At 33.8% G+C, this 26,122-nt stretch overlaps 3 protein-coding genes and 1 non-coding gene across 4 annotated transcripts; 3 read left to right on the top strand and 1 right to left on the bottom strand.

Moving 5' to 3' along the window:
- Positions 1–1,304: 1,304 nt before the first annotated feature.
- On the top strand, positions 1,305–2,771 carry LOC129876353 (serine/threonine-protein kinase WNK8-like). Its single transcript, XM_055951769.1, has one exon. The coding sequence runs from the start codon at positions 1,605–1,607 to the stop codon at positions 2,574–2,576; it is 972 nt and encodes a 323-aa protein (XP_055807744.1). The 5' UTR covers positions 1,305–1,604; the 3' UTR covers positions 2,577–2,771.
- Positions 2,772–3,454: 683 nt separating this feature from the next.
- LOC129877339 (putative DEAD-box ATP-dependent RNA helicase 29) lies at positions 3,455–16,119 on the bottom strand. Its single transcript, XM_055952833.1, has 11 exons — positions 15,668–16,119; positions 14,046–15,207; positions 13,899–13,953; positions 12,506–12,601; positions 11,398–11,443; positions 7,449–7,522; positions 7,234–7,286; positions 5,928–6,009; positions 5,786–5,842; positions 4,590–4,728; positions 3,455–4,268 (listed from the first exon to the last, which is right to left on the bottom strand). The coding sequence occupies exons 1-11, from the start codon at positions 16,029–16,031 to the stop codon at positions 4,027–4,029; spliced, it is 2,370 nt and encodes a 789-aa protein (XP_055808808.1). The 5' UTR covers positions 16,032–16,119; the 3' UTR covers positions 3,455–4,026.
- On the top strand, positions 10,832–10,905 carry TRNAN-GUU (transfer RNA asparagine (anticodon GUU)). The gene has a single exon. It is a non-coding gene; the product is annotated as a tRNA-Asn (tRNA).
- A 7,185-nt stretch (positions 16,120–23,304) lies between the features above and the next one.
- LOC129877342 (squamosa promoter-binding protein 1-like) lies at positions 23,305–26,025 on the top strand. Its single transcript, XM_055952835.1, has 3 exons — positions 23,305–23,503; positions 23,635–23,926; positions 25,563–26,025. Exons 2-3 carry the CDS (start codon positions 23,637–23,639, stop codon positions 25,678–25,680), a joined length of 408 nt encoding a protein of 135 aa, XP_055808810.1. The 5' UTR covers positions 23,305–23,503; positions 23,635–23,636; the 3' UTR covers positions 25,681–26,025.
- The last annotated feature ends 97 nt before the right edge of the window (positions 26,026–26,122 follow it).

The following is a 26,122-nucleotide window of genomic DNA, read 5'->3' as shown; positions in this document are numbered from 1 at the left end:
ATATAAACTAAATATTGATAAAATATTAACTGATGGTTTAAATATAATTAAAAATATCAAGCAAAATATGTTTCTACAAAATGCTAATTAATTAATAATTTGGTAGAATATAACGACCTGATCTTTTTGCTTTCAATGTCTGCTAAGGGATATATTGATAAATATGTATATATGTCAAGAATATTTTGGTTTGGTAAAAAATAATTTTTTACTTCTGCTTTTGTTTTTATTAAGAAATAGATTTGAGCTTCTTCCTAACAATAGAAAAATTGCTTGTGCCTACATTTAAAAGCAATTTTATTAATTTATCAAACGTCTTAATTTTTAAAAAAAAAAAAAAAAACTCAAAATAAGTACCTCCCAACAGCAATGCCAAACATGCTATAGGTGAAATATATGAACAAACAGCATATCACTTGAGCCTAATAAAAACGAACATTTGCTAATTAAATTCCCTAATTCATATATCACTCTTTGTTTGAGAATAACAAATATTATTTTCAATACTTATAATTAATAATTAGGAAAAACTATCTAATTATATAAATATTTTTGTTATATTTATTAATTCTAATTACATATTTTTCTCACAAATTAATAATTTTATATCAGATTTCAAGTCAAATACACTTAGATACATATTTTTTGCTACAAGATACGCTCAAATAGGAAGAAAGATGAGCGAGATTTGTCATATATATCAGATACATGCGAATCACACTAAATATATGCATTTGACATGTATCTGACATTAGATACATGTATTTGGGATACCAGATACGTGAGCTAAGATAGGAGATTGGCGAGTGAGATATGAGAGAAGCGAGCGAGGTTTGTCTCTATATTCCGATGCGAATCCACTTGAATATAGTGTATTTAAAATAAATTATATTTAATTTTGACCACATATATCTGATATACTTGTATGTAAACGAATTTAGATACGCCAGATATATGTATCAGAAGTATTTAAATAATTAACACCTAAACTAGTGGGATTTGTATAAGTTACCTAATAATTATGTACTCTCCGTCTCCGATTTACTTGTCAACTATTTCCTAATTTGATTTTGATTTTTATTTGTTATTTTTGACAAATTAAGAAAGTACAATTTTTTATTATTATTAATATTTGAGTTAATGTTGTTGAAAAATATAGTGAGTAAATATATTAGTAACCTTAACAGTTAATATGACTAAAATAATAAATTCATTGTATCAATTTTTTTATTATTATTATGTGTATCAATTCAAAATTTAACAAGAAAATCGAGACGGAGGAAGTATGTTTTTAACAATCCATACCCGAAGAATATAATTAGAAGGAGAAACGATTCTTATTTTTTTATTGACCCGAATCTTACTTGAACTCGGATCAAGAATTTTTCACCCAATTTCTAGGGTTCCTCATCAGCTCAGAGAAATTTGAAGAAGATTCATCATGAAGTTCCGATCGATGAAGCTGTCGAAGAAGAAATTCATGTGTTTTCAGCCAAGTTTCGACTCTTTCTCAGCTGCAACCGAAGCCTTCTCCGAAAACAACTGATCTTCTTTCAGGTGACTCTTTTTCCGATCTGTGTTTTCTTCAACCTTACTGTTTGGTGATGGATTACGAGTTACGCAGTAGAGTTGTAGAGAAATCTCGGTGTGGTAGGTTTATTAGATACAGTGATATGTTAGGTGGAGGAGCTTATAAAGAAGTGTACATAGGGTATGATCGTGTTGAGGAAATTGAAATTGCTTGGAATCAAATTGTTCTTTTCGGAGTAAACGAAGGATTAAAATCCCCAGAAAATTTGTTTGCTGAAGCTATTCTGTTGAAGTCGTTAAATCATGAAAGGATTATGAAGTGTTTCTTTTATTGGTTTGATTCCAAGTCGAAAACTCTTAACATGATTACGGAGTTATTCCCCTCGGGTAGCTTGAAAAAGCATTTGTCGAAGTATGATGATAATGGTGTTGGTGTTGATTTGGAAAGTTTCAGGAGTTGGGGAAGGCAGATTCTTGAAGGTTTGAGTTTTCTCCATAGCCAGAACCCTAAGATCATTCATCGAGATATTAAGTGTGACAATGTGTTTGTTGATTGTGGTGGGAAGCAAGTTACTCTTGGAGATTTTGGGTTGGCGGTTTGTCTTATGGATGGTAATTTCGTGAAAGAGAAAGAGCCTAAAGGTACCCCTGAATTCATGGCTCCAGAGTGCTACGACGGAGAATACAATGAGCTGGTTGATATATATTCATTCGGGATGTGTCTTCTTGAGATGGTTACTGGTGAATATCCGTATATAGAATGTAGCAATGGGATCCAAATATTTAAGAAAGTGTACACTGGTGTAAAGCCTACATCTCTCAGAAAGGTGAAGGACTCTAGATTGAAAGATATTATTGAGAAGTGTATGCTTCCCATGTCTATTAGGCCATCTGCGGAAGAGTTGCTGAAAGATCCATTCTTTTTATACAACGGCGGATCATCACCATTGGAAGCTTGTGCTCCTGCTTCCTGTTTTGTAATTAGTCATCCGCTCAGGGGATTACATTGTTGTGCGAGGGATATTAGGAATTTGTATTTGGTGTGACGATCATCACTAGGATGAATCACACGCATTCTACTTGTTTTGGATTGAGGTGTAATTGATTGATTGATTCTTTTTCATACATGATATCTTGGAAAAAATTTAGAGTAGCCAGGAGCCTTTTCTTTTTCAGAATTTGTTGTTGAATGTTACAATTTTGTTGACTTGGCTATTGAGAAAGCAAATATATCATCTTGATATTGTCGTGTATATAAGTTAAATCCTTCATATGTTATGTAACTTCTGAAACCATAGAATAATGTGAATCAGAATTCTCCTTATTGCAACTGATCATCCTATGGTTTACCACGCATATGTTGAATTGTTCCTTTATTACTGATATGAACTCTTTCCATTGATGTTCTTATTTATGTATTAATACGTTCGTGATAGGATTTCTGATCTTAAGTTTAGCAGTTGGGGTGAGAGAAGGGTGCTTCACTGAAAGCTTATCGAAGAAGACATGATTCTTGATAGGAAGGTGCGAAGGTTGAAAATTTAAGCAAAAGGCTAGTAGTAAATAATTGTGTCTCGTCTCTCTAGCTAGTAGTATTAGTATTATTTTTGGTAATTTATTATTTATTATTTCTATATTTTTCATTCTTAGTTTTCTGTTGTGTTCTTGCTTTCCTTGAGTCAATAGTCTATCCAAGGTAGGAGGTAAGGTGTATGCATCCTCTAGCCTCCCTAGACCGCACTTGTGGGACAATACATGGTGTTGTTTTGTTCAACAAAAGTTTCTTTATCATGCAAGAATAAGTTCGACGAAGTTTCTAAGCTGTTACACAAGTGGTACTTCAACTTCTCTTCTAATGAAATTAATTTCATTCAAGAAAGTAGACGAATTTTATATCGACCAAAGAAAATCTAAAGGAAAACACTAGGTGAAGATGCACACTTCATTCATGAATTATACTAAACAATTGGTATCGCTAATAGCGTTGATGGCTGGGCGAGCAAAGAGAATTGACAAATACACACAAAACTGGGTAAACACTCCATTAATCTTGGTTGCCTTAGCTAGGAAATAGATAAATCCTGCAATATATTGGTGGTGGGTATATAATGCAGCTTGAGTAGTAAAGTCTCTCACATACACCTTTTCCATCAAACATTCAAAACTACTTGGAGAGTTCTGCTATTTCACCTCTATATAAAGCTTAGAATCATTCGTCAGAGGGAAGCCGGAAGTTTCATACACAGTATGTCTACAGGCAGTCTATGCTCCCACCTGACAATTACTAAAATTAGCCACCAATACTTACCAAGCTGCACAAGTATACAGTGGAAATTTTACCTTATTTCCACTGATTACAAGGAACAAAAACTTCCTCCTCACATAAAATAGACAAGTCAACTCCCGCGAAAGAACATCCCAAGCGCTCTTCTGGATTTGCATGTATAAGCTTGCAAAAAGGAGATCCCCATGAATAAATGAGTCGATAAACTGCAATCAACCTTGTCTTCCCTTTCCCTTTCCCTTTCCCTTTCCGTTCCCTCCTCCCTTTTTGCCACCTTTGAAAGCCTTTTTCCCCTTCTTGCTCTTCAAATAAGATGCTCTTTGGGCCTTCTTCTCTCTTTCTTTTCGAACTTGATCAACATCTTTAATTTCTGATCGCACGTGAGCGTTAGGTACTGACCTATTGTTTCTCCCACCTCTGAAATTTCTGCTACCACCTTGACCTCTAGGACCACCTATTCAAACAGCACAAAGTCACAACTATCAACCATGAATTCATTTCATTTAATGTAAGCAAATACTGTGTCAAATCACAAGCCTTCATTTGATTGAAACAACATAAGCTCACAGGATATATGAAACAAAATGAATTTCCACTATCACCAAGGAAACAACATGGAGCAGCATAATAGCACATGTTTCCTAGGAGGAGAAGTACAGAAATATACTCTGAATGCAGTGAGAAGGCCATCAAATGTACCAAGAAATATGTAGAATTCATCACTAAACATTACTAATGTCAAAATTCTCTTGGGGGAGGGGTTCCAAATCATTACCGGCTAAACTAGTTGACTGTGCAGCAAAGTTCCCATCATTAGTTCCATTAAGAGATACTCTCTTGTGTGATTGGTCTTTCCACTTCTTGTATATCCCAGTTTTGTTGGATTTCATCTTAGAACCGCTCTCTGTCTTTATCTGCACATCATTAACAAAAAGAAGTTAAAAGCTTCGGAAAGCCTGGTGACCTGAAAACGTGCAGTATAAGTTTATAAAAACTCAATGCTATAATGCAACAAGAAGGTCAAGTCAAATAGGAGCACATCTATGGGAACCTATAATAAGTGTCCAAATATTGCCTCTATGTTGCTTCTATAAAATCACTAGGCTTACATCCTTATCATAGTAGGCAGAATCGTCTGCCTTCCGTTGGTGTTTGTTTTAAGCCCTTACTTTTTCATTGTTTAGTCCATATAACAGATTAACTTCAGAAAAGGATTAAGGTATATAGGGTTACTATTTTGGGCAAGCATGATTTCAAATCATTTCCCCACCTTATACAGAAATCATGATGCATTAGAAAATAATATAAAGTTCAAAGATGAACCCCTGACAGGAAATAAACAAAACAGTCACAACCTTTCAAGTTATTCTATTGATTATGTTCTCTATTTGCTACATAAAAGATTTAACTTTAGAAAAAAAGACTATCTTAATCTCCAACGTGTCCAAGAGAAAGCAAATGCCAAAGAGAAATGCATTACTAGGCAAAGACCCATCTGACTCCACACTCTGCAGTCCTTAGAGCTATTTAGACTATGATGAAAATTTAATGCAATTATTATATTTCAGTTAGAAGTGCTCAAAATGATATAAGGAGTAAAGGGGGGAAAATTTGCATTAAACTCGAAATAACAAGTTGCACTTTTTCTGCCTGAGCTTTCCGATCAACCAATCCCTTATTTTAGGGAAACGTGTGTTAGGTAGGCCTTTTTAATTTGCAAATGACAAGTTACATTGTTTTATTTCATTTCCACAGCATTAGTAGATATTTTCATTATGAGGAGAAATTTTTTTAACCTATCAAATACAAGTTATTATGGGAAGGGGGCGTCACATCTTTTCAGTGCTCATAACATGAAAAGAAGTAGGCTTGTTTGAAGTCTCCTGCCACACTTCAAAGAAAATTAGATATTCTATTCATCAAGTTTGCTGGTCCAGACAAAAAATGACATGCAATGGCTAAAAAAAGTACCTTCCCACTAGCTGTAACACGATCTCCATTGTTGAGCTTGATGTATTTCTTACTCCTCTGTGTTCAGAACATGCATTTAGCGTTCTAGAGAAAAACTACTCATTACATGAAAAACGCAGCGTCATTCATCAATTATAAGTACCTTATCCCAATGATATGAAACCTTTTGTTTCTGTAACCCATTCTTGTCATCAGCTACCAAATCTAGAACAGCAGCATCCAACCTAATTTGTGCAAAATGCCAAAAAGAAATAATGTCAATAAATGTTAGTATGGTGGGTCTGAGGTCTGGATAAAGGAGAAGTGTTGCATTAGGTTAATCGCAAAACTAGTCAATTTAGGATGAATCTTCAGTTCTTCGCAGTACTGAATACACATATTGACAGTTTGAAGCAGACATACTGTTGCATTAGAATTTCTCCCTTTTCATTCATCGTCACATATGGAGGAAATTATTCAAAAATGTATAACATGAAATTGGAAAATCTTCTGATGTAATATGATAGCTCCATGGACAAGGATCAAGCTTTGGATGCACCAAAAAGACTTGTGGAGAAAATCCGGCTAAGTGCTAGCTACACTTATTTCATGGTCCAAGTCCAAGATTAAGAAGATTGTATCCCATAAAGTGCCCCAGATTGACTCCTAAGGAGGTCTTTAAAAGGAGCCAAAAACACGACCAATCATTGGCGGGTTTCTTGGTCAAAGAGGCATGTGTTTTGAAGACCATGTGCTATTACTTTAGTTATTTCGGTTGGTTAGTTTTAGGAAGTGTGACATCAATTTTACATGTTTTCCTAGTCAAAGTTTTCTTATTTCTTTTCCTAGTTGGGTTTTATACTTTTCCTAACGGATTTGTTGTCCAAAGTAGTATAGGATTTGATCTCTTAGACTCCTAGGACTAATCCTTTGATAGAGAATTGATCAAGAAAATAGGTTATGGAACCCACACCCCTGAAGTTGATTCCAGAAGGTTGAAGACTAAATCCAAGAGCAGCCATTACAAGAGTTCAAAGGATTAGTCCTCTCAATTCAGTACACCAATTTCAAAAAAAAAAAAAAAAAAAAAGAAAGAAAGGCTCAGGGGTGTGTAACCTATTCCATTGGTAAATTGTTGTTGCTAGGAATCAATTAAGAGTTTAGGGTTATCTTGAAGTTCTAGATTCATTCTTAAGTTTCTTGATCCACTTTGAATTCCATCTATATGTTTCTGTTCTTGTTATTTTCGTTTAGCTTCCACACATTCTTACTTTTATTGATTCTATCTTAGATCCCTAACGTGATTGCTATCATATTATGTTGTATTAGCAGTTTGAAGCTAACATTAACTTATGATCTTCAACCATAAACACATGAGAAAGCAGAAGAAACTGCTTCAAAATGTGTAACATTAAACCTCCATCTTCCTTGCTAATATGTAAAATAGGTGAAACGGTAGTGAAGCTTACCTTTTTGATTCAAAACCATGGTTTCCCCTCACAGAAAGTCCAGCCTCAAAATGCTGACAGCAGCGGAATACAAGTTAGATTAGTCACTCCACAAAATGCAAATAAAAGAACAATCATGAAAAGTGTAAGATTTCCAAGCAGGAAGTTACAAATCCACAGAACACTACGAGTCACATGATTACTTACAATCCCATAGTTCAGGGTTAATTATTCACCTGGTTTGTTGGTACTGCACTTATGAAGTACTCCTCATCTTTAAAAATCTTTGCTTTCCTTTTAGAACCAGAAACTGACCAAGTGTAAAAGAACGAATCAACAGAAGACCAAATTAAAATGAATATTATATCTGCAAAAAAAAAAAACATAAGCAAACCAATACTGTTTTTCCTCATCTAGACCTAATAGTAATTTTTACTTTTACTTTTCGGTTTGATACGGTAAACATAGACCCCACCAACAAATACCCCTCCTCGAAGTATCCAACAATGCTTTATTCCACTTGCTCCCTCGGTGACTTGAACCTCCAAACTCACGGTTGGAGCCTGGAGGTGACGCCCTTTCTAGTAGACTATCCCTCCCTCACCTTTAGACCTTACAATCATAACTGGGAGTATGTTATTCTATGTCAATGTGACATGTTGGAAAACTAAAAATGTAGTATCCATAGTTCCAAATCAATTTCCGATGATTGGGTCTCAAACAACTACTGCCAAATCAATACATGGAAAACTTGAAAATGTTAAGGTTTAGTTAGAAGAGGCAAATGGCAATAAGAACCCGGAACAGCGGAAATACTTTTCCGATGGTCGTTCTGGCAGCACCACACCTATTTGTGCACCTTTCCCAATGATCAATAATCCAAGGAAATGGGGATTGACGATGATGTTACACATCATATTGGAGTGGCGTGGATGAAATGGAAGTTTGTTTCCGTGTCTTGTGTGATAAGAATGTACCACCAAGCCTTAAAGGTGAGTCTTATAAAGTGGTGGTCAGACCAACTACGTTGTATGGGGCGGAATGTTGGCCGATCAAGAACTCGTACATCCAGAAGATAAGAGAAGCAGAAATGAGAATGTCGAGATGAATGTGGGGCATACTCTGAGAAATAGAATCAAGAACGAAGCTATTTGGGACAAGATGGGAGTGAATTTCGTGGTGGATAAGTTGAGGGTGGCGAAGCTGAGATGGTTTGGGCATGGGAAGAGAAGATGCACAAATGGCCCATTGAGAAGAGGAGAGGTAGGAGGTAGACCGAAGAAATCGTGGGAAGAGGTGTTTAAACGGGATATGGCACACTTGCAGTTTACCGAGGACATGACCCTAGATAGAAAAATATGAAGATCAAGAATTAGGATAAAAGGTTAGTAGGTAGTCAAGCGTTGTCTAGTTCCCTTATCAGTGTTGTTATTATTACTCCTACTATTTTATTGAAATTCAATAAAATAGTAGGAGTAATAATAACAACAGTGTTCTTCGATTTTAGTATTACCCATTGTTTTCCTTTGATGCAGTCACCGTATTATTTGTTGATGGCTACTTGTTCTCTTCTTAATTGTTTTCAGCATTGCTTCTTCGCTACTTTCTTTGCTTTACATAAGTTATTTTTTATATGATTTACTTGAGCCGAGGGTTTATCGAAATCAGTCTCTCTACCTTCACAAGGTAGGGATAAGGCTACATACATACCACACTTTCCAAATCCCACTTTGAGGGAATATACTAGGTATGTTGTCGATATAGTTGTTTTCAAATTAAACTAACTCAAGTTGGTCTCCCTGGTACCATCTAGCGATTAAGAGGAAGATATTAGAATGTTTAGTGATAATGATGGATTTATAATATATATCTAAAGTTCTAAAAAGTGTATAAGAGAAATATTAATATATCTTTTTTTATAAGTTAATATTTTATTTTAAAAAGTAACAAGATGGTACAGGATACAAATGTCCAACCACCACCACTTACACGACAAAACTACAAATCTCCAATCTCTTCTAGAAAGTTCATGTATTGCTCCATACTTCCCATGACACTGCTTTAGGAGAAATATCAGTATATCATGTGCTCATGTTTGACGCCTATAAATAAGTACACCTTGTCACCAAATTGTTAAGCCGTCAATATATCTTATCCCTTCTCTTATTTCTCAAACATACTTCTTGATACTTGAAGAAAAAGATCCCAAGTACTATGTCGAAGGGAGAGGATAAGCAAAAAATAAACCACAACATCTCAATGGGCTGCGACATCCCTCACGTACAAACATATATATAAAGCTCTTTTTATCTTTTATGTATTGCTCAAACCAATACTGTCCAAACTGGATGTCCTTTCAGCCATGATCTTGCTTTGCTATTTCTTACTTGTTGCGAAGGCAGGTAAAAGCAATTTCAAGGCTTTAACAAGTCGTTTGGTAGGGTGTATAAAAATAATGCTAAATAGAGTGTATTAGTAATCCTTGCATTAGTAATGCTAGTATTAGTTATGCTTGCAATAATTATACATAGATTATTTTCTTATATCTTGTTTGATTTGGTGTATTAAAAATAACATGCATTGCATAAAAATATTTATTTACAAAGATATCCTCCACAATTATGGTGAAAAAGATGTAAAAAGGATTCTGAGGGGTAATTGGGTCTTTAATCATGCTAATGCAAGTATTATATCCCCTTGCATTACTAATACCTAAAAATTCATGGTATTAGTAATACACACCTTAATACACAATAAAGTGTATAACTAATGCTTTCATAAAACATGTAACAAACAAGGTATTACTAATATATAGAGCTAATGCATGCATTATTTTTGTTAATACACTCTACCAAACGACCCACAAAGGTTTTTCTAAGAAAACTATAATACACTGATCTCCTCCTCTTCTTGTCTATCCGACTACTCTTAGGTTCCAAGTGCTGAACTGAAATTTAATTATCAGATTAGTTGCACAAGGAACAAAATTAGATCCATTAAAGGAGCAGTGAGTTCCATTCCAACCTGCATCTTTTAGGAAATCCGGCTAGAGAGAAACAGAAGGTGTTTTGAGGGGAAGAGCACGGCCTATCTACGAACTCAGTATCATTTTGCCTTTTTGGTATAAAATGACAACTACAAATGAAGTTAAATCATTTCCTCAGCTTCTTAGATATTTAAGGAGGGATGTTAGTTTTTGACATGCACATATTTGCACCTTCTTGGTGCCACTTGATTGAAATGAACTCTCTTTACATACAAACAGCAACATACCCCATGAAATCCCACAAGTGAGGTCTGGGGTAATGAACTCTCTTTACATATCCACCAAAAGAAAGAGAAAGATCCATCAGTGGCTAGAAATTGTATTTCACAGATCGTCCCAAACAAAGCAGCAACAGAGGAACCTAAACAATAACCTCGAGATTTGGGAGTCTCATGATAGCGAACCAATTTTCAACTAAGCCCTTCCGAGTTGCAAGACAGTAGAAGTCATTCAGTGAAAATAGTATGATGAACAAGTAGCTCGACAAGAAACCTTTTTGATATTTATTTTTTTTTGATAAAGAGCTCGACAAGAAAGCTTATCCGTCATAATAATAAGAAGCATAACCCACAAGATGGAATAGCTCAGTTGGTTAGAGCGTGTGGCTGTTAACCACAAGGTCGGAGGTTCAAGGCCTCCTTCTAGCACTATTTAAACCCTTTAAAAACTTCATCAGAAAAAGAATAAAAGGAAAACCCACAAAAGAAATAACTATTATTGTTGACACCACCCAACTCTAAGGAGGCAGCTACATGTTTGTAAGGTGGTCTCAAGTGCAAAGGACCTTCTCCAAACAGACTTTTTAAAATCTCCACTCTAAAAAGAAGATGAAAACCAAAACTTGTAGTTTGGGTTACAGTCGAGATCTTACACCCAGAATCCAGATTATGAGAATATCAATAAGGTGATATATTGAGCACATAAACAGTTCTTTCTTCATCGAAATGGTGCTCTCTTATCTTTTTAAGTCCACTCCATTTGATGAATGGGAAGCAATATGTTCAAAATTAAATTATAACAGGGATAATAACTACACATCTGCCTATTCCAAGATGAGATAATACATCTTGTATCAGTATGTCTGAACAGATGATTTATCGAGACAGAACCACAAAAAGGAAGAGTGAACGAGGACACACCTTGTTTCTCCTTCCTTTTTGAAGGTGTGGGATCAAAACCATCTTCCTGCAATAGAATAGAAACTAAATTCAAATGAACACATTTACTCACCATTTGCAAATTATAAGACCAAATTATATTCTGAGAAGGATTCTTATAACATCATATCAAATAGTTAGAAGGTGGCCTCTCCCCAACAAATAGCTGAAGGAAGAACTTCCAACAATTAAATAGTGCGAGCTGCACTATGCCGCCATGTCACTTCCCCCAAGTACAAGCATGCTTGTTCAGGTCAAGCAAAAAATCACTACTTTACGGCGCTAATCTTCTACACAAGATCCTTTTTTTTTGAAGTTGTTGTATTAGAACGCCATCAAGAAGATGCATCAATACCCAGGATGCTTTTCAATATATCAGCAATTTTGTAGCCTAAACATCAGTATTTACAACTCTCTCATATTGAATACTTTTAGTGAGCATGCGATTTTCCCTGTCCTTTGTGGTTTCTGTGTTTGACCCATTTGCAAATCCATGTTTGCAAAATCCACATTCTTATTTGAAAACCAAAAAAATTCAAGAAAAAGAAAGAAACTACAGTAACTCCAGGATGGTTTTATTAGCGTGAAGGATATCTTTCCAAAACTAATAGACAGAGACAACACAAGGACTTCCACATACTTCAGCTCATTTCGAACTTTGTACCAAAGAAAAATAGCATAAATGAAGTCATACACCCATGATTTAAAGAATAAGAGACTGCAGATATTAAACAACTTTTATATACTAACTATTTGACAATTAACACCTATGTGTTCTTCACCAGGTTGAGGTTTGTGGTTTAACTGAAAATGAAACAATATCTGTTGCATATCTCTATGTTCCATTGTGAAAGTTGTACAGAACCTAATATTGGTAAACAAAGGGCACCTCACTCCATAAGGGGAATTTCAATGGAGTATCTAGGTTCTAAAGTCAATAATTTCAAAAGTTACCAGCATATGAACATATTGTTTACACATCCATAGAATATCCTGTCCTTTTAGGTTTCCTGTTTGCATTATGAAAGTAACTAGAGAGCACACTCCTAGAACATCTAAACAAAAGATCATAAACAGAAAGGAGCTTCACCTTTGGAGAAGGAACACTCGAGCGCTGTTCACGAACTTTATTGATGACCTCCTCATGAATAGCTCTTTTCATCTTCATCACATCGACCCATTGATTCTGCATGCGTTATCCAAAATATTTATTAAGAATCACCTCTGAGACATACTTGGGAATGGGGAAGAGCAACATGCAAGTTGACTGAGAATTCCAGCAACACATAAGTCCCAAATTTATAATCTTTTTATTTTATTCTAGATTTTCGCTACGCACGTCTATAACCTAGGAGCTACCCTTCCTCATGTATGATGTGTAGAGGTGTAAGAATTGTTCTTTGTAGTTGATTTTTTTATGTCTATTTGTATCAATTCTTGGATACTTTTGAAGCCAAACACCTCAAATTTGTTTTAGCCCTTAAATTGTAATATGTCTTCATCTTTATCACATTAATTTCCATATTACGCACATACTATTAAAAATTTGAGCATTTCTTTGTTCCTTATGATTCTGAATAAGTTGTTTTAAAATAATAAAGTCTGTGATGTATGTGAAAGCAAGGATATCCAAAACTAAAAAGAACTAACGGGAAAGAAACTGCCGTTAAGTATACAATTAGAAGCTGAATAAGAGGCTTAAACTATTAGAAATTAAAGCAATTGTTTCCAATTCGTAAAACACGGTCAGGATAACATATTACCCTGTTGCTCTCAATTCTCAAAATGATGGACTTTCTCTTAATTGCAAAGTCATACTTATTTTTCCCATTGAGAAGAGGAATGTATCAGCCTCTGAAGAACTTGGCACTTCAAATCACCCCCTCGTGTTCATTTTTTATTTAATCAATACTTTTTTGCTTCGTATCTGTATAGTTTTTATGTCAAGAATATAGTTTTATGTGCGTGTATTTTATTTTACTTTTAATTATTTGTGTTGTCGAATATGTACAAAAACAAACTGAATTCAATTTGGTCAACATTACTAGCCAATATGCACATTAAGGATAAGCTGAAAGAACTTCATGCACAAGATGATATACATATCAACAATTAATGATATAACACATGATGGACCAATCTTGTTGCTTCCATTTTTGAAGATTTCTATTGGGTATGGTTTCTTTGTTAGCTAATAAGATTAACATTCATCTTTTTCAGGAAGAAGAATTAATTCGTTAACTTCCATTATATAACAAAAAAACATTCTTTAATAATATTATGTGATTTTTAAAAAGTTTATACTCATTGATATGGGGTACATGTGAGTGCATCCAGATACTAGTCAGTGTGAAAGACAATAGGAGCTGTAGAAAAATAAACACAAGCTGCATTCAACAGAGACCATATATTATAACAGGAATTTGAAGTTCTCCATGTTCTAGTTGGCAAAATAGCAGCTAACATAAAGATTAAAAGTTTACTTGTTTTTTTGACTTAGCGGCTTCACCTTCAGCTTCCAGGATTGTCTGCTTAGGTCTATAACAAAATATTATGTTAAAGAACAGAAATAATATCCTTCCACCATGACAACATAACAATCAAAAATATGAAAGGATCCGTAGGGTAACCTGAAGGTCTTCAAGCGTTCAGAAAAGGCCATTGCTGATAATTCATTACCATGGAGGACATTTTTGAACATTGGATGCAACCCTTCGCGGGGTAGGTCTTTTACTCTTTTAATGGACTCTTTAGAAGGCTTTGATTTCGTCTTCGAGTACAACCCAAATGCTTTAGTACATGGCCTTTGCAGAGTTTCTAGTTCAGTTGAATAATCAATGATTTCCCGAACTCTATCAGAGAGGAGATCTAGCACAGTCTGTGGAAAACGTCCATAGACAGTTTCTCCATTGGCAACTGCTTGATCTATTTTGGACAGGACTCCATCCATATCTTGTAAGACCTCTTCCTCAGTTGGCGCAGCCCTGATTGGTTTAGATAGAAAGAGATGAAGATCTAACAAATAAGCCATGTCTTCGGATGTGACAAGAGAATATGCAGTGCCAATACGACCAGCTCTGGCAGCTCGCCCAACTCGATGAACAAAAAGTTTAGGTTTGGTAGGAAAATCAAAGTTGATAACATTATCAAGCAGTGGAATATCAATTCCTCTAGCAGCCACATCAGTCACAATGAGCACCATTGTCTTTCTTGCTCTAAATCTAGAAATATGCATTTTGCGAGCATCATGATCCATATCACCATAACAAACAGAAGCTTCAACACCCTCTTCTCTTAAAAGAATATTGAGGAACTCAACATGATACTTTGTCGAAACAAAAACTAAAGTCTGCTGATCAGAAGTTATTTGTTCACGAATCAGATACAGAAGTGCAGCATGCTTCTCCTCCTGTCTTAAAGAGAAAAACGCAACCTTCAAGTCTGGACTTATCTTTGTATCCAAATCAAGCCGCACAAGCTGAGGGTCTCGAAGCCCAGCCTTGGCAAATTCAGCAAGGGCACTGGGTAAAGTTGCACTGAAAAGCAGAGTCTGGCGATTCTCACCTAGATGAGTGAGAATTCTATGCAATTGCTCAGCAAAACCCATGCTAAATAAACAATCAGCTTCGTCAAAAACCACATACTCCACAGTACGCAGTGACATATCATCAACCTCAGATAAGTGATGCATGAGCCGACCAGGAGTTGCAATTATAATATCAGGACTTTGTGCCAATTCTTCAAATTGGCTTTCCATACTATCACCACCAACCAACAAACTAACACGAATATCTGCATCAAGGAGAAAAGTTCAGCTTTTACCATTTTGAGGCTACAGGTAATTTGCGTAAAAATCATAGCACCAACTCGAAAATAGGTAACTCAAACAATCTTACCTCCTTTCTTTTGATACAAAATAAGGAAACAAAGAAAATGGACTATAAATCCTTCTACAAAGCTACATGAGTTCGATTTGATATGTTACTAGACTGTAAATAGCTTTTTTAGGGGCATTACAGGTTAATTTAGTCAAATAGTTATTCAAAATTGCTTGGTCATAATATGTTAAGTGAGAGTAAAGACATAATGAGAGTAACCACACGATCACCATAGGTGTTGTTACACAAAATGAAACTTTTAGTCGCCACCTATGGCATTAAAAATACAATATTTAAACTAACACCACAAAACAATACAATAGATAACAACTATCCAAACAAGCCAAAGACGAAAGTAAAAAAGGCAAAAGAACCTGTGAATCGACCAAGTTCTTTCGTAAACTTAAGCGTTTGAAGCGCCAAATCTCTAGTCGGAGAAAGAATGAGAGCTCTAACACCAGCTTGAGGCACATGCTGCTTCAATTTCTCAAGCATAGGGACAAGGAACGCCGCCGTTTTACCAGAACCAGTACGAGCCATAGCAACGACATCAAATCCAGAGAGTATGAGAGGCATTGTTTTGCGCTGAATAGGTGTAGGAACTCTGTAACCTTTTCGTTTAATTCCTCGGAAGATATTGGAACTTAAACCTAATGACTCAAATCCTCCTGATTTTGCCTTCTTCTTCTGCTTCTCTCTGCGTTTCAGCTCCGCTTTGGAGCTAACCAAAATCGCCATTGAAGAGTTGAGAAGCGAAGAAATTTTTTGGTGGCTGAGTGGTGTTGAAGGAAAAGAATGAAGACAGGGTTTTAGGACCTAATTGATGGATTTTGTAATTTTGGATTTATTTTGGGAAAATTTCGGGGATAACCAAATATATATTAGTTAATTAGCTAATATAACTATAGTTTGAATTAATTATGGCTCGCGGAAAATATCTAGCTGTAATTACAGCTTGAGTTTCTATAATTCGCGCGATCTATACAAACATTGTGCGTTATTCGAATTGTATAAATAAATATACAAACACTACAAATTGTATAGCAAATTATACAAATATTGTGCATGAATTGTATAGTAAAATCTACAAAAGTTATACAAAAACTATAAATTTTATAGCGAATTATACAAATGTTGCGCGATTAAAGTTATGGAGCATAATTAAAGTATTTTTGAGTGTCTATATGCGAAAATTCCCTTTTTAGTTTCCTTCTTCTACCCCGAGTCCAATTTTTGCATTGCCCAATAAGATTTTCTCTATATCTAGGACTGAAATCGAGATCTAGACATTACATAATGTTTTATAAAATATATTTTATTTATTGATTGATTTCTCGCTCGATGTCCGATACCTACATGGGTGCTCGACTAAATTGGGATTCTGGCCGGAAAATTTCACATTGTGGGATAAGGAGCTCTCTAACAAAGGTGATTCCGTACCCAGAAGTATTCACTCGAGACATCTGATTAAGGATGAACGAGAATTTACTACTCCAATATAATCCTTGTTGGTTTTAATGTTTAATACTTTTGTTTAATCATTTTCTTCTCACTAAGAGCACATTTGGTTGGGAAATAAATTATTTCATGATTAATTATCTATGAATTAATTATCCTCGTATTGTTTATTTCATCCTCAATTTTAAATAAAAATAACATTATAATCTTGGAATAACTAATTTTATGATAAATTATTTCGTAATTTTATCCCAACCAAAAATCGGAATAAGCTCATTCTATAATATTTCAAAAATAGTCATTTTTTATCCCCTCGTGTCAAACGAGCACTAAGGGTGTGTTTGGTATGAAGTAAAATATTTTCTACAAAAAATATTTTTTTGGAAAATAAGTAGATTTCTAACTTATTTTTAGTGTTTGGTAAGTAAGTAAAAATAATAATATTCCAAGAGCATTTATATGTAAGCTAACAAAATATTAGAATCCGGAGCCGAAAGGGCAACTTTTTTTTGCAAAAAAAATTCTAAAACGACGATTAATTTTAGGATGAAACCAAAAGGGTAAAAACGCACCCTTACGTGTGACTTTCCCCTTATCAGTTGATGTTAGTCAGTCAACCTTTAAAGGAAGTCGCATGACTGTGGTGTAGGGGGTGGGAAGAGGCGTGTGGCGCCACGATTTAAAGGAAGTCGCAGGCTGTGGTGCGACTTGTAAGTCGCATCCTACCATGCGACTTCCTTTAACGGATGATTGACGAACATCAACCAACAAAGGAAAGTCGCACGTCAGGGTGCATTTTTACCCTTTTGGTTTCATCCTAAAATTAATCGTCGTTTTAAAATTTTTGTAAAAAAAAAATACCCTTCCGATTTCAAACTCCAAAATATTATGAGTGTAGGATGGGGTGAAAAGTGGGGGTTCAAGGGTTGAAGGGAGGGGATGGAACGGTCAAGAGATGGGGTTTAGGGACATTAGGTGGGCGAGAAGGATACAATAAACTTGGAAAGTATTTATGAAATTTGTTTTTCCTACTTTCATTAGAGACGTTATTTTTCTCATTTTTTAGGAGTTTGTGTTACTAAAGAAAATTTTCTAAAATGTATTTATATATTTTCCTCCATATCAAACTCATCCTAAGTGTATATAACAATAATATCGTGACACGTATTATTTATGACACGTATTATTTTCTAAAAAAGTTGCATCGATAATAATCATAAGTCACTTAAAACTCTGCTTTAACAAGTAAGGGGTCATTTGGTAGTTGGTTAAATTTTTGCAGAGTTTTTTTTATGTATTGGTTATTTCATTTTTATACTGCATAAAATAATGGGAAAATTATGCGAATAAGCAAACATATACTGGTTAATTAGCTAATATAGTTATAATTTAAATTAATTATGGCTCGCAACAAACATTTAGCTATAATTACAGTTTGGATTTTGTATAATTCGCTTGATTATACAGTTGAGTTTTGCATAATTCACGCGATTTATACAAATGTTGTGGGCAAATCGAATTGTATAGCGAAATATACAAACACTACAAATTGTATAGCGAATTATACAAACGTTGTGCATGAATTGTACAGTGAAATATACAAATGTTATACAAAAAATGCGAATTGTATAGTGAATTATACAAATGTTGCGCGAATTATATAAACGCTGCTATAACTATAGCTATGAATTGTAATTAGCAAGCTATAGTTATGGAGCATAATTAAGGTATTTTTGAATGGCTATATGTGAAAATTCACCTAAAATAATACATAGATTCCCTAATAACTTAAATATATATTAGTTGTGCAGATTTTTAAATTGTAAATCATTCATTGTATTAATTTTATAAATGAATGACTATCCTAATCAACTATCAAATATAATATTATTTATGCATAATTTAATATTTGTATAAACTCACCTCCAAATCAACTACCGAGGATTCCTTTTTCCATGACCCTACTCCTCTTAACTATAATAAAACATCACATATTACCATTAGCCATGAAATTTATTAGACTTAATATATAGTTTGGTCCATTAAATCTATTAGGATATTTTATTTAGTTTTGTTTTAATTGAATAACTCAACTCTTAATAAAGTATTTTAATTAGATATTTTAATATATATTTTTGAAATAAAATTATGTGTGTTTTTATTCATTTTTTAGGTAGTTAAATTAACTACAAAAAAAATATATCATTTTTTAACTATACGAATTTAGTTCAATAAGCCGTATAATTTCAAGCATTTTTTATTTGAGGTTGATGTATGTATTTTATGTTGTTAACTTATCTGCATTATAAACGATGAAAATAGGCATAATTTTTTTTTTCAAAATTTGAATAAAAAATGTCTAATTGGTACACTTCATTAGGAAATGAGGTGTTTGATTGAATTATGATTTAGTTCAAATATAGTCTTTATGAAATATCTTGACAAGTTAAAAAGGACTGACAACATTAGATACTCTTACTAATTAATATACAATTCAAATACAAAAACTATGCATTTACATGTTGAAGAGAAGTGGAAAATGTTTCAAGTACAGTTACAATATAACTTTGGCATTATTAATTAAAGAATTACGCATCAAAATAAGTTATAGTAATACTGTTTTGATAGGCTATTTATCTCGATATTTACAGAGATAATTTATTCATATTATATTATTTTGTATATAACTTAAATACATGTGATGAGATTTTTTATTATTATTTGTGTAATCAGGAAACGTGTGATATGAACACATATAATACACTTATATACAGATTTATACATTAAATATAGAAAATGCTACAAAAAATTAATGAAAATGTTTCAAATATAAGTTTAATATAATGTTTTAGCATTATATATAAAAGTTATATAATGAATTAGATGAACTAGAACAAAGATTAGCTCTATTAGAAAAGGGAAAAGACTATATATATATTAAAATTGTTATCTACCAAGAATTTTCTTATATTCAAGCTTGAATTCGAAATCTCTAATTAAGAAAGGAACAATCGCATCCACTGCACCACATTCTTTGATGGTCTAAGTTATGACTTGTGGTAAATAAAGTAATGTTTTTACATTAGAAAGTTTTGATTTGCAAAGTGATCAAAGTAATAAAATATATGAATTTTAAGTAAATTAATTATGTAATTTTTTTTATTCAAAAAGGTAATATAAACCCAAAGGTGTAATTATTTCATAATTAGGATATAAAATTGAATTGTTTACAATAATTTTTAGGAATACTTTCAAAGTCATTTGAAAAAAATATTTTCTTCAATTTGTGCAATATTTATTTAATATTTTAACTGATTAATTTCCATCAAAGTAAATCCACACATAAATATTATTGTTTTAAAAAAATCTCACAAATAATAACGTATTTGACTATATATTTGTGAAATATAAATACATTTGACTATTACGAATTTTATTTAAATTAAAGGTAGCATTTTTTCGTTGCATCTAAGAATTCGACAACGTTTAATAATTGGGGTGTTAATATTCTTAATGGATATTTGGATATACTATGAGAGATAGAATTAAAAATTAGGATAATTGAGACAAGGTGTGAGTGATTTCAGTGGAAAATAAGATATGGAAAACGAGGTTGAAATGGTTCGGGTATATGAGGAGGAGATGCACGGGCCCCAGTGCGAAGGTGTGAGAGTCTGATTATTTTATGCATGCATTAGTTATACATATATTAGTTATTCCACTTTCTATCTTGCATAAAATAATACACAATTTTTTTCATAATTATACATGTATTAGTTATGCAGATTTCTAAACTATCAATCGTATTGATTTTATATATCAATAACTTATGTCCAGTGGTGGAGCCAGAATTTTGATTTAGGGGATTCAAAATTTAAAGAAGTAGACACATGAACTTAACGAAGGGGGTTCGACATCTACTATACATATGTAAAAAATTATTTTTATCATGTATAAATAGTATAATTTTCCGCTGAAGGAGGTTCGGATGAAACCCCTGAACAATATGTGGCTCCGCCCCTGCTTATGTCCTATCTACCTACTAAACATTATATAAGTTATATGAAAATTAATATAAATAATTTGTTTCTTATTGAGCAACCAAACGACCCCTAATAAGTGTTAGAATAGGGAGGGGAAGACCAGGCCACTCACCTTTATTTTAGTTACTATAAGCTTCAAAACTCAATGTACATTTTCTTGAATTGTGCATAATCAATAAGCATAAAAATATCCTGGCTACTTTTGTTTGTAATAATGTATTATATAAACCTTATTTGTTAGCCCATAATAAAATTTTGAATCTAAATAGTTCAGGCTTTAAGTTATCAAGCCTATTTATTTATATTAAGATGTAAGTATTTATTTGGTATGCATAAGTATTAATTATTAAAATTTTATGAAGTCTTAATATCGTGTGTGGATATTTTTCATAATCACTATATCCACAATCATTACTAACTATCTTTATCATCGCTGTCATCATAAACTACCAATCATCTCTGTCATTACAACCGCCATTAACAATCATCACCACTGTCAATCACTATTATCTGTCGCTAACACACCTACCATCTCCATCATTATAGTTATCACTTCCACCATCACCGTCCCCACCACCATTAGTAACTATCACTACTCAACCAATTCCTACTACCAACCACCTCCACTATAACGACTAGCACTGCTGTCAACTATCACCAACACTAGCATCAACCACCACACGTTCCTCAACCATCGCTAACTACTAACATCAGTCAACTCCGGCATCAGACAACCATAATCACCACCATTGCGTCAATCACGACAATACCAACTCCTTCTAGCATCACAACTATTACCATCACCATTACTAGTCACTAGCACCAACCATCACCATCACCACCACTACAAGCTATCTCCACCGTCACTAATAAACATAATTAATGTTTCATTTTTTATTATCAAATAATAATTTTATTTTATTAAGTTATGTTTTTCTTATATTTAATTACTTTTTTATTTGAATTGTATATTTATTATGTTTTAAATAAATAAATTATACATATTCAAATGTTAAAAACAATCTTAATCAATTAGTGTTCAAATTTAAAAATAACTTTTTAATTATTCAAATCTACATTCAAATTCGAATGTCCTAATGTAATAATATAAATAAATGAGACCTAAAATCCATTGTATTATTATTTTACTACTATAAAGATTGTTACATTTTTTTGGAGGGGTCCAGATAATGTATTCTTCATTTGTCCTATTCTGATTGTAGCCATTTGCATCTTAGTACTATGAATGACGATCAAAATTATCATGGACCAAAATAGATGCTTGGAATCATTTTAATACTTAGATTCCTAATATGATAAGAGGCAGCAGTATAGGATAAAAATAATAAAAAATAAAAAATCTTTAAACAAAAGCCAAAACAAAAAATAGATAAATATTCCTCTATTCTTAATTATATATTTTAATTCGAGTCTTGAAAATAAAATTATATTCAATAGAAAGCTCTTTACACAAAATATAAAATTTGTGGTGAACTAATAAATATTTATATATTCTTAACTCGCATTAATCGGAGATTCAAAGTGTATATCAATGAGCAGGTGAAAAATTCAAAACATAAAATATAAATCATTATTAAGAACTATTTCGAGAATCAAAGAGAGTTTTAACTTTTACTATGATTTTTTTCCAAATATTTTTGAGTTATTGTAGATATTCTAACTAAAAAAAAATAAAACACTACATGCATTAGGCACTAGGCAGAGTGTTGTGTCGTGTTAGGTCACTAACATATCTTCCTTTTTTTTGTTTTTATTTAACTTTAAAAATAGATCGAATCGATAGGTTTGACATAGATTCGATATGAAATATGTCTTCACTTAGTTATCCGACATCACAAAGGATATATACCAAGGTTAGTATCTTAATAACAAAATTTATAACAATTTTAACTTATACAACAATCAAACACAAGATAAATGTAATCTCAATATTTCATTTTACTTTCATAAAAGATGGTTTTGTTTTCTTGTTGCTTGAATATAAATATTACAACTACAACATACATCTTGGTTTCAAATCCAAATATTCATTCAAACAAAAGAAGCCCGACTAGATACTGATCAGACTAGGCCATGAGACTAAGAGGGTTCTTTTGAACAAAATAACTAGTTAATCCCGTCGTTTCCAACCCTTGTTGCGCGCCTAGTTTTGCAACAAATTACCTCCCTAGAGGTAACAAGGAGTAAAAAACAATAGAAGATGTATAAAAGCAACAAATGGTATCAAAGTGATCACAAATGAATCATATCTCATGTACCATGTTAATGTTGTGGGATGGTCACGTTTTTCTTTTAAATGCAATAATGTTTAGGTCACGTTAAAGTTGACGTCCTTTTGTTGTAAGTTGAGGCCAGTAAGAGTAGCTTCATCTGTCAACATAAACTTTCCCAATTCTGTACTAGAAACCTATCAAATTGTAGTATCTTTACCTCATCTTCAATCCACAATTCCTGTTCTCCACTTACTATACTTCACATAGAAGCAGATAAAAGTATGGAGCTTTGTGGTCCTCACATATTCTTTTTTGTTGACTAATCGTGGTGTCTGGGTCAATTCCTACCAGCACAGGTTTCAAGTAACTCGATTTGTCCAACAAAGCTAGCTTGGATAGAAGAGAAGAAATCACCTAGTATTATTTCATCCGTTGGGATTTGAACCTGAGATTTCGTGATTCTCAACTCACTTAGGTGCGTGGTCCTCACATATTCTCTCCTTTCTCTTTCACCTTTATTGCTTGAATTTCACTTTATTCATCTACTCATATTCTTGTGCTCCTCACTCTAGTTGTCCTCAACTTGTTTCTTTCTTACCTTCAAAGAGATGGAAAATAGCAAATGGGAAGGGAAGAGAAACATGGAAGAGGAGGATGACGAGGAAGACGAAAATGTTGTAGAGGATACCAAAAGGAAGAAGGTCTTGATTCGCTCCGGAAGGAAAGTATCCATGGGAGAGGGGTCAAGGCAGCCTTCCTGCCAAGTTGAGGACTGCACTGCAGATATGGTGGTTGCTAAGGCATACCATCGCCGCCACAAGGTCTGTGAATTTCATGCAAAGGCTCCGGCAGTACTTATTAATGGACTCCGACAGCGTTTCTGTCAGCAATGCAGCAGGTTCAGAAACTCTAAATCTTTCAATATGCAATATGAGTTTAACTTCTATATACACTGACACTGATCAGTTCACCTAAATGATAACTATAAGTAACTGGCCAGACTAGTTATTTGGAAAAAAGGCAACGCAATCTGTTACAACGCGTTGAATTACACTGTCTCGGTGTATAAAACACAAATTCTATACATTTCTAGTTTATGTAAAGTCTTTTGTGTTATCTTATGATGATAGTAGGTAAAATGCAGTTGTATGCATTAGTTTAGAGCACACAGAGACAGCCACTAGGCATACAAACAAGCATTATAATTCTATGTTGCTTGGACTCTTCAAAAATCTTGCTAGGCGCGTGTTAGATCCTCCAAAAGTAGCGCATTTTTGGAGGATCCGACATGGGTGTGACAGATTCTTCGAGAGTCCGAGCAACATAGTTTCAATAAACCAATGACCACAAAAGAACAAAAAATTTGGCTAGAGCCCTATTATATCTACATCAAAGATCATTACCTGCAACAAGAACAAAAACAGAGTGGCACAAAGTTGCAAGGCTGATAATCCTTCTCTCACATTGAAGCATAGTTTCTGGTGAAAAGCAAATCCATCAATATTCTTCTATTATGCTGCTTAAAATTATGTAATAGCTTCATGAAAAAGCTCAGAGTCTATGGTTGGTCAGAGTAAATAGCCTCCAGGTCCACGTAACATGGAACCTATGTTGCCACCCGTGTCGGATCCTCCAAAAATGCAGTACTTTTGGAGGATTCAACACACACCTATCGATATTTTGGAAGAGTCCGAACAACATAGCATGGAACCAAAGCCAAATCAGAATAATTATCTTAACTGTTATTTCTTTTGTATGAATTTCGTTGTGCTCAGTGCTGCTTTAAATTTAAGGCGAAGGCAATGTAAATGAATAATACTAGCATGGACAACAATCTGTTTGTAGAGTCTCAAATGGGGATTCTTTGTCGTCCCCTGCTTTTATCCGGCAGGGAGGAAGTCTTGACTGCTGAACCTCCCTGAGTCCTTGGTAAGATTAACCACATCTGATTCTGGGGTATTCTCAGAATGTACCATCATTTCCTATAAAGACAGACAAGATATTACTATTATGGAGAACACATAATATCTCCAAATGTTACCCAGTTTTCTATTCCAAAAGGAGGATAATAATTGGGGTAACCTAAAGAAAATTCCCTCTTTTCCTATAAAAATATGTATTGTCTCAGTTATGAAACTCTGTATACACCACAACGGTTTTACTGATTTCCTAAGCAGCTGCTTTCCCGTTGCAAAGTCTCGGCATAGGTAAAATATACAACAACAACAACAACAAAAAAGCCAGTACAATCCCACAAAGTTACTGAAAACTCACAATGAGCCAAGTATCTGACAATTGAAACATAAAAAAGAGTAAAAACTGACATTAACAAAAAGAAATTAGCAAGGACAGAGAGCTTTTCTCCCTGCACCATTTCCCTTAGTGACTAGAAAAGAACCAATCAGAATTTTCTTGAGGTGATTTTTCTTGATCTATTTTGTTCCAAGAATGTGACATCTTGGTTCGCTTGCATCCTCTTAGAATTACTTATGCAAAATTTCATTTATTTTATATTATGAATTTATGGTAAGCAGATTTCATCAGTTGGCGGAGTTCGATGATGCAAAAAGGAGTTGCAGGAGACGTTTGGCAGGCCACAACGAACGCCGCCGTAAAAGTGCACATGATTCTCCAGGAGAAGGGTCAAGTTGAACGGGCACCTACTTGTGGACTGATGGGAATAGAAACTCCCTCTGAAACATATAAGAGTTTTATCATGCTCGCTCTCTTCTGTCATTCGCCAAATTTCCATTTTTAACTAAACATGTTATCTTCAGGTATGCATGGAATAGTAGTTTCATTTCACTTGAAATGAAAATAATATGAAAGAATGTGTCATCTTTAACTTTGTCTGTTTGTACTTCGATAGTTCGTAGACCGAAAATATAGTAATCCTATATTTCATATGGATGCTGCTTGAAAACTACCCTATTGACATGCCATCTCACACTACAAAGTTCTTTTATTATTGTAATAATTACCATTACTTTCCTGACAGAGTTTGAGTCTAGTTTAAAAAATGATTTCCACCTCATGCAACAAACAACACTCAATGAGCATCACAAACATAAATAGTGTGAGAGAAACAGGTAGA

This window comes from Solanum dulcamara, chromosome 12, assembly GCF_947179165.1.
Source record: "Solanum dulcamara chromosome 12, daSolDulc1.2, whole genome shotgun sequence".
Lineage (NCBI taxonomy): Eukaryota > Viridiplantae > Streptophyta > Magnoliopsida > Solanales > Solanaceae > Solanum > Solanum dulcamara.
Note: the sequence above shows the minus strand (reverse complement) of the source record. Positions and strands in the feature narration are given on the sequence as shown.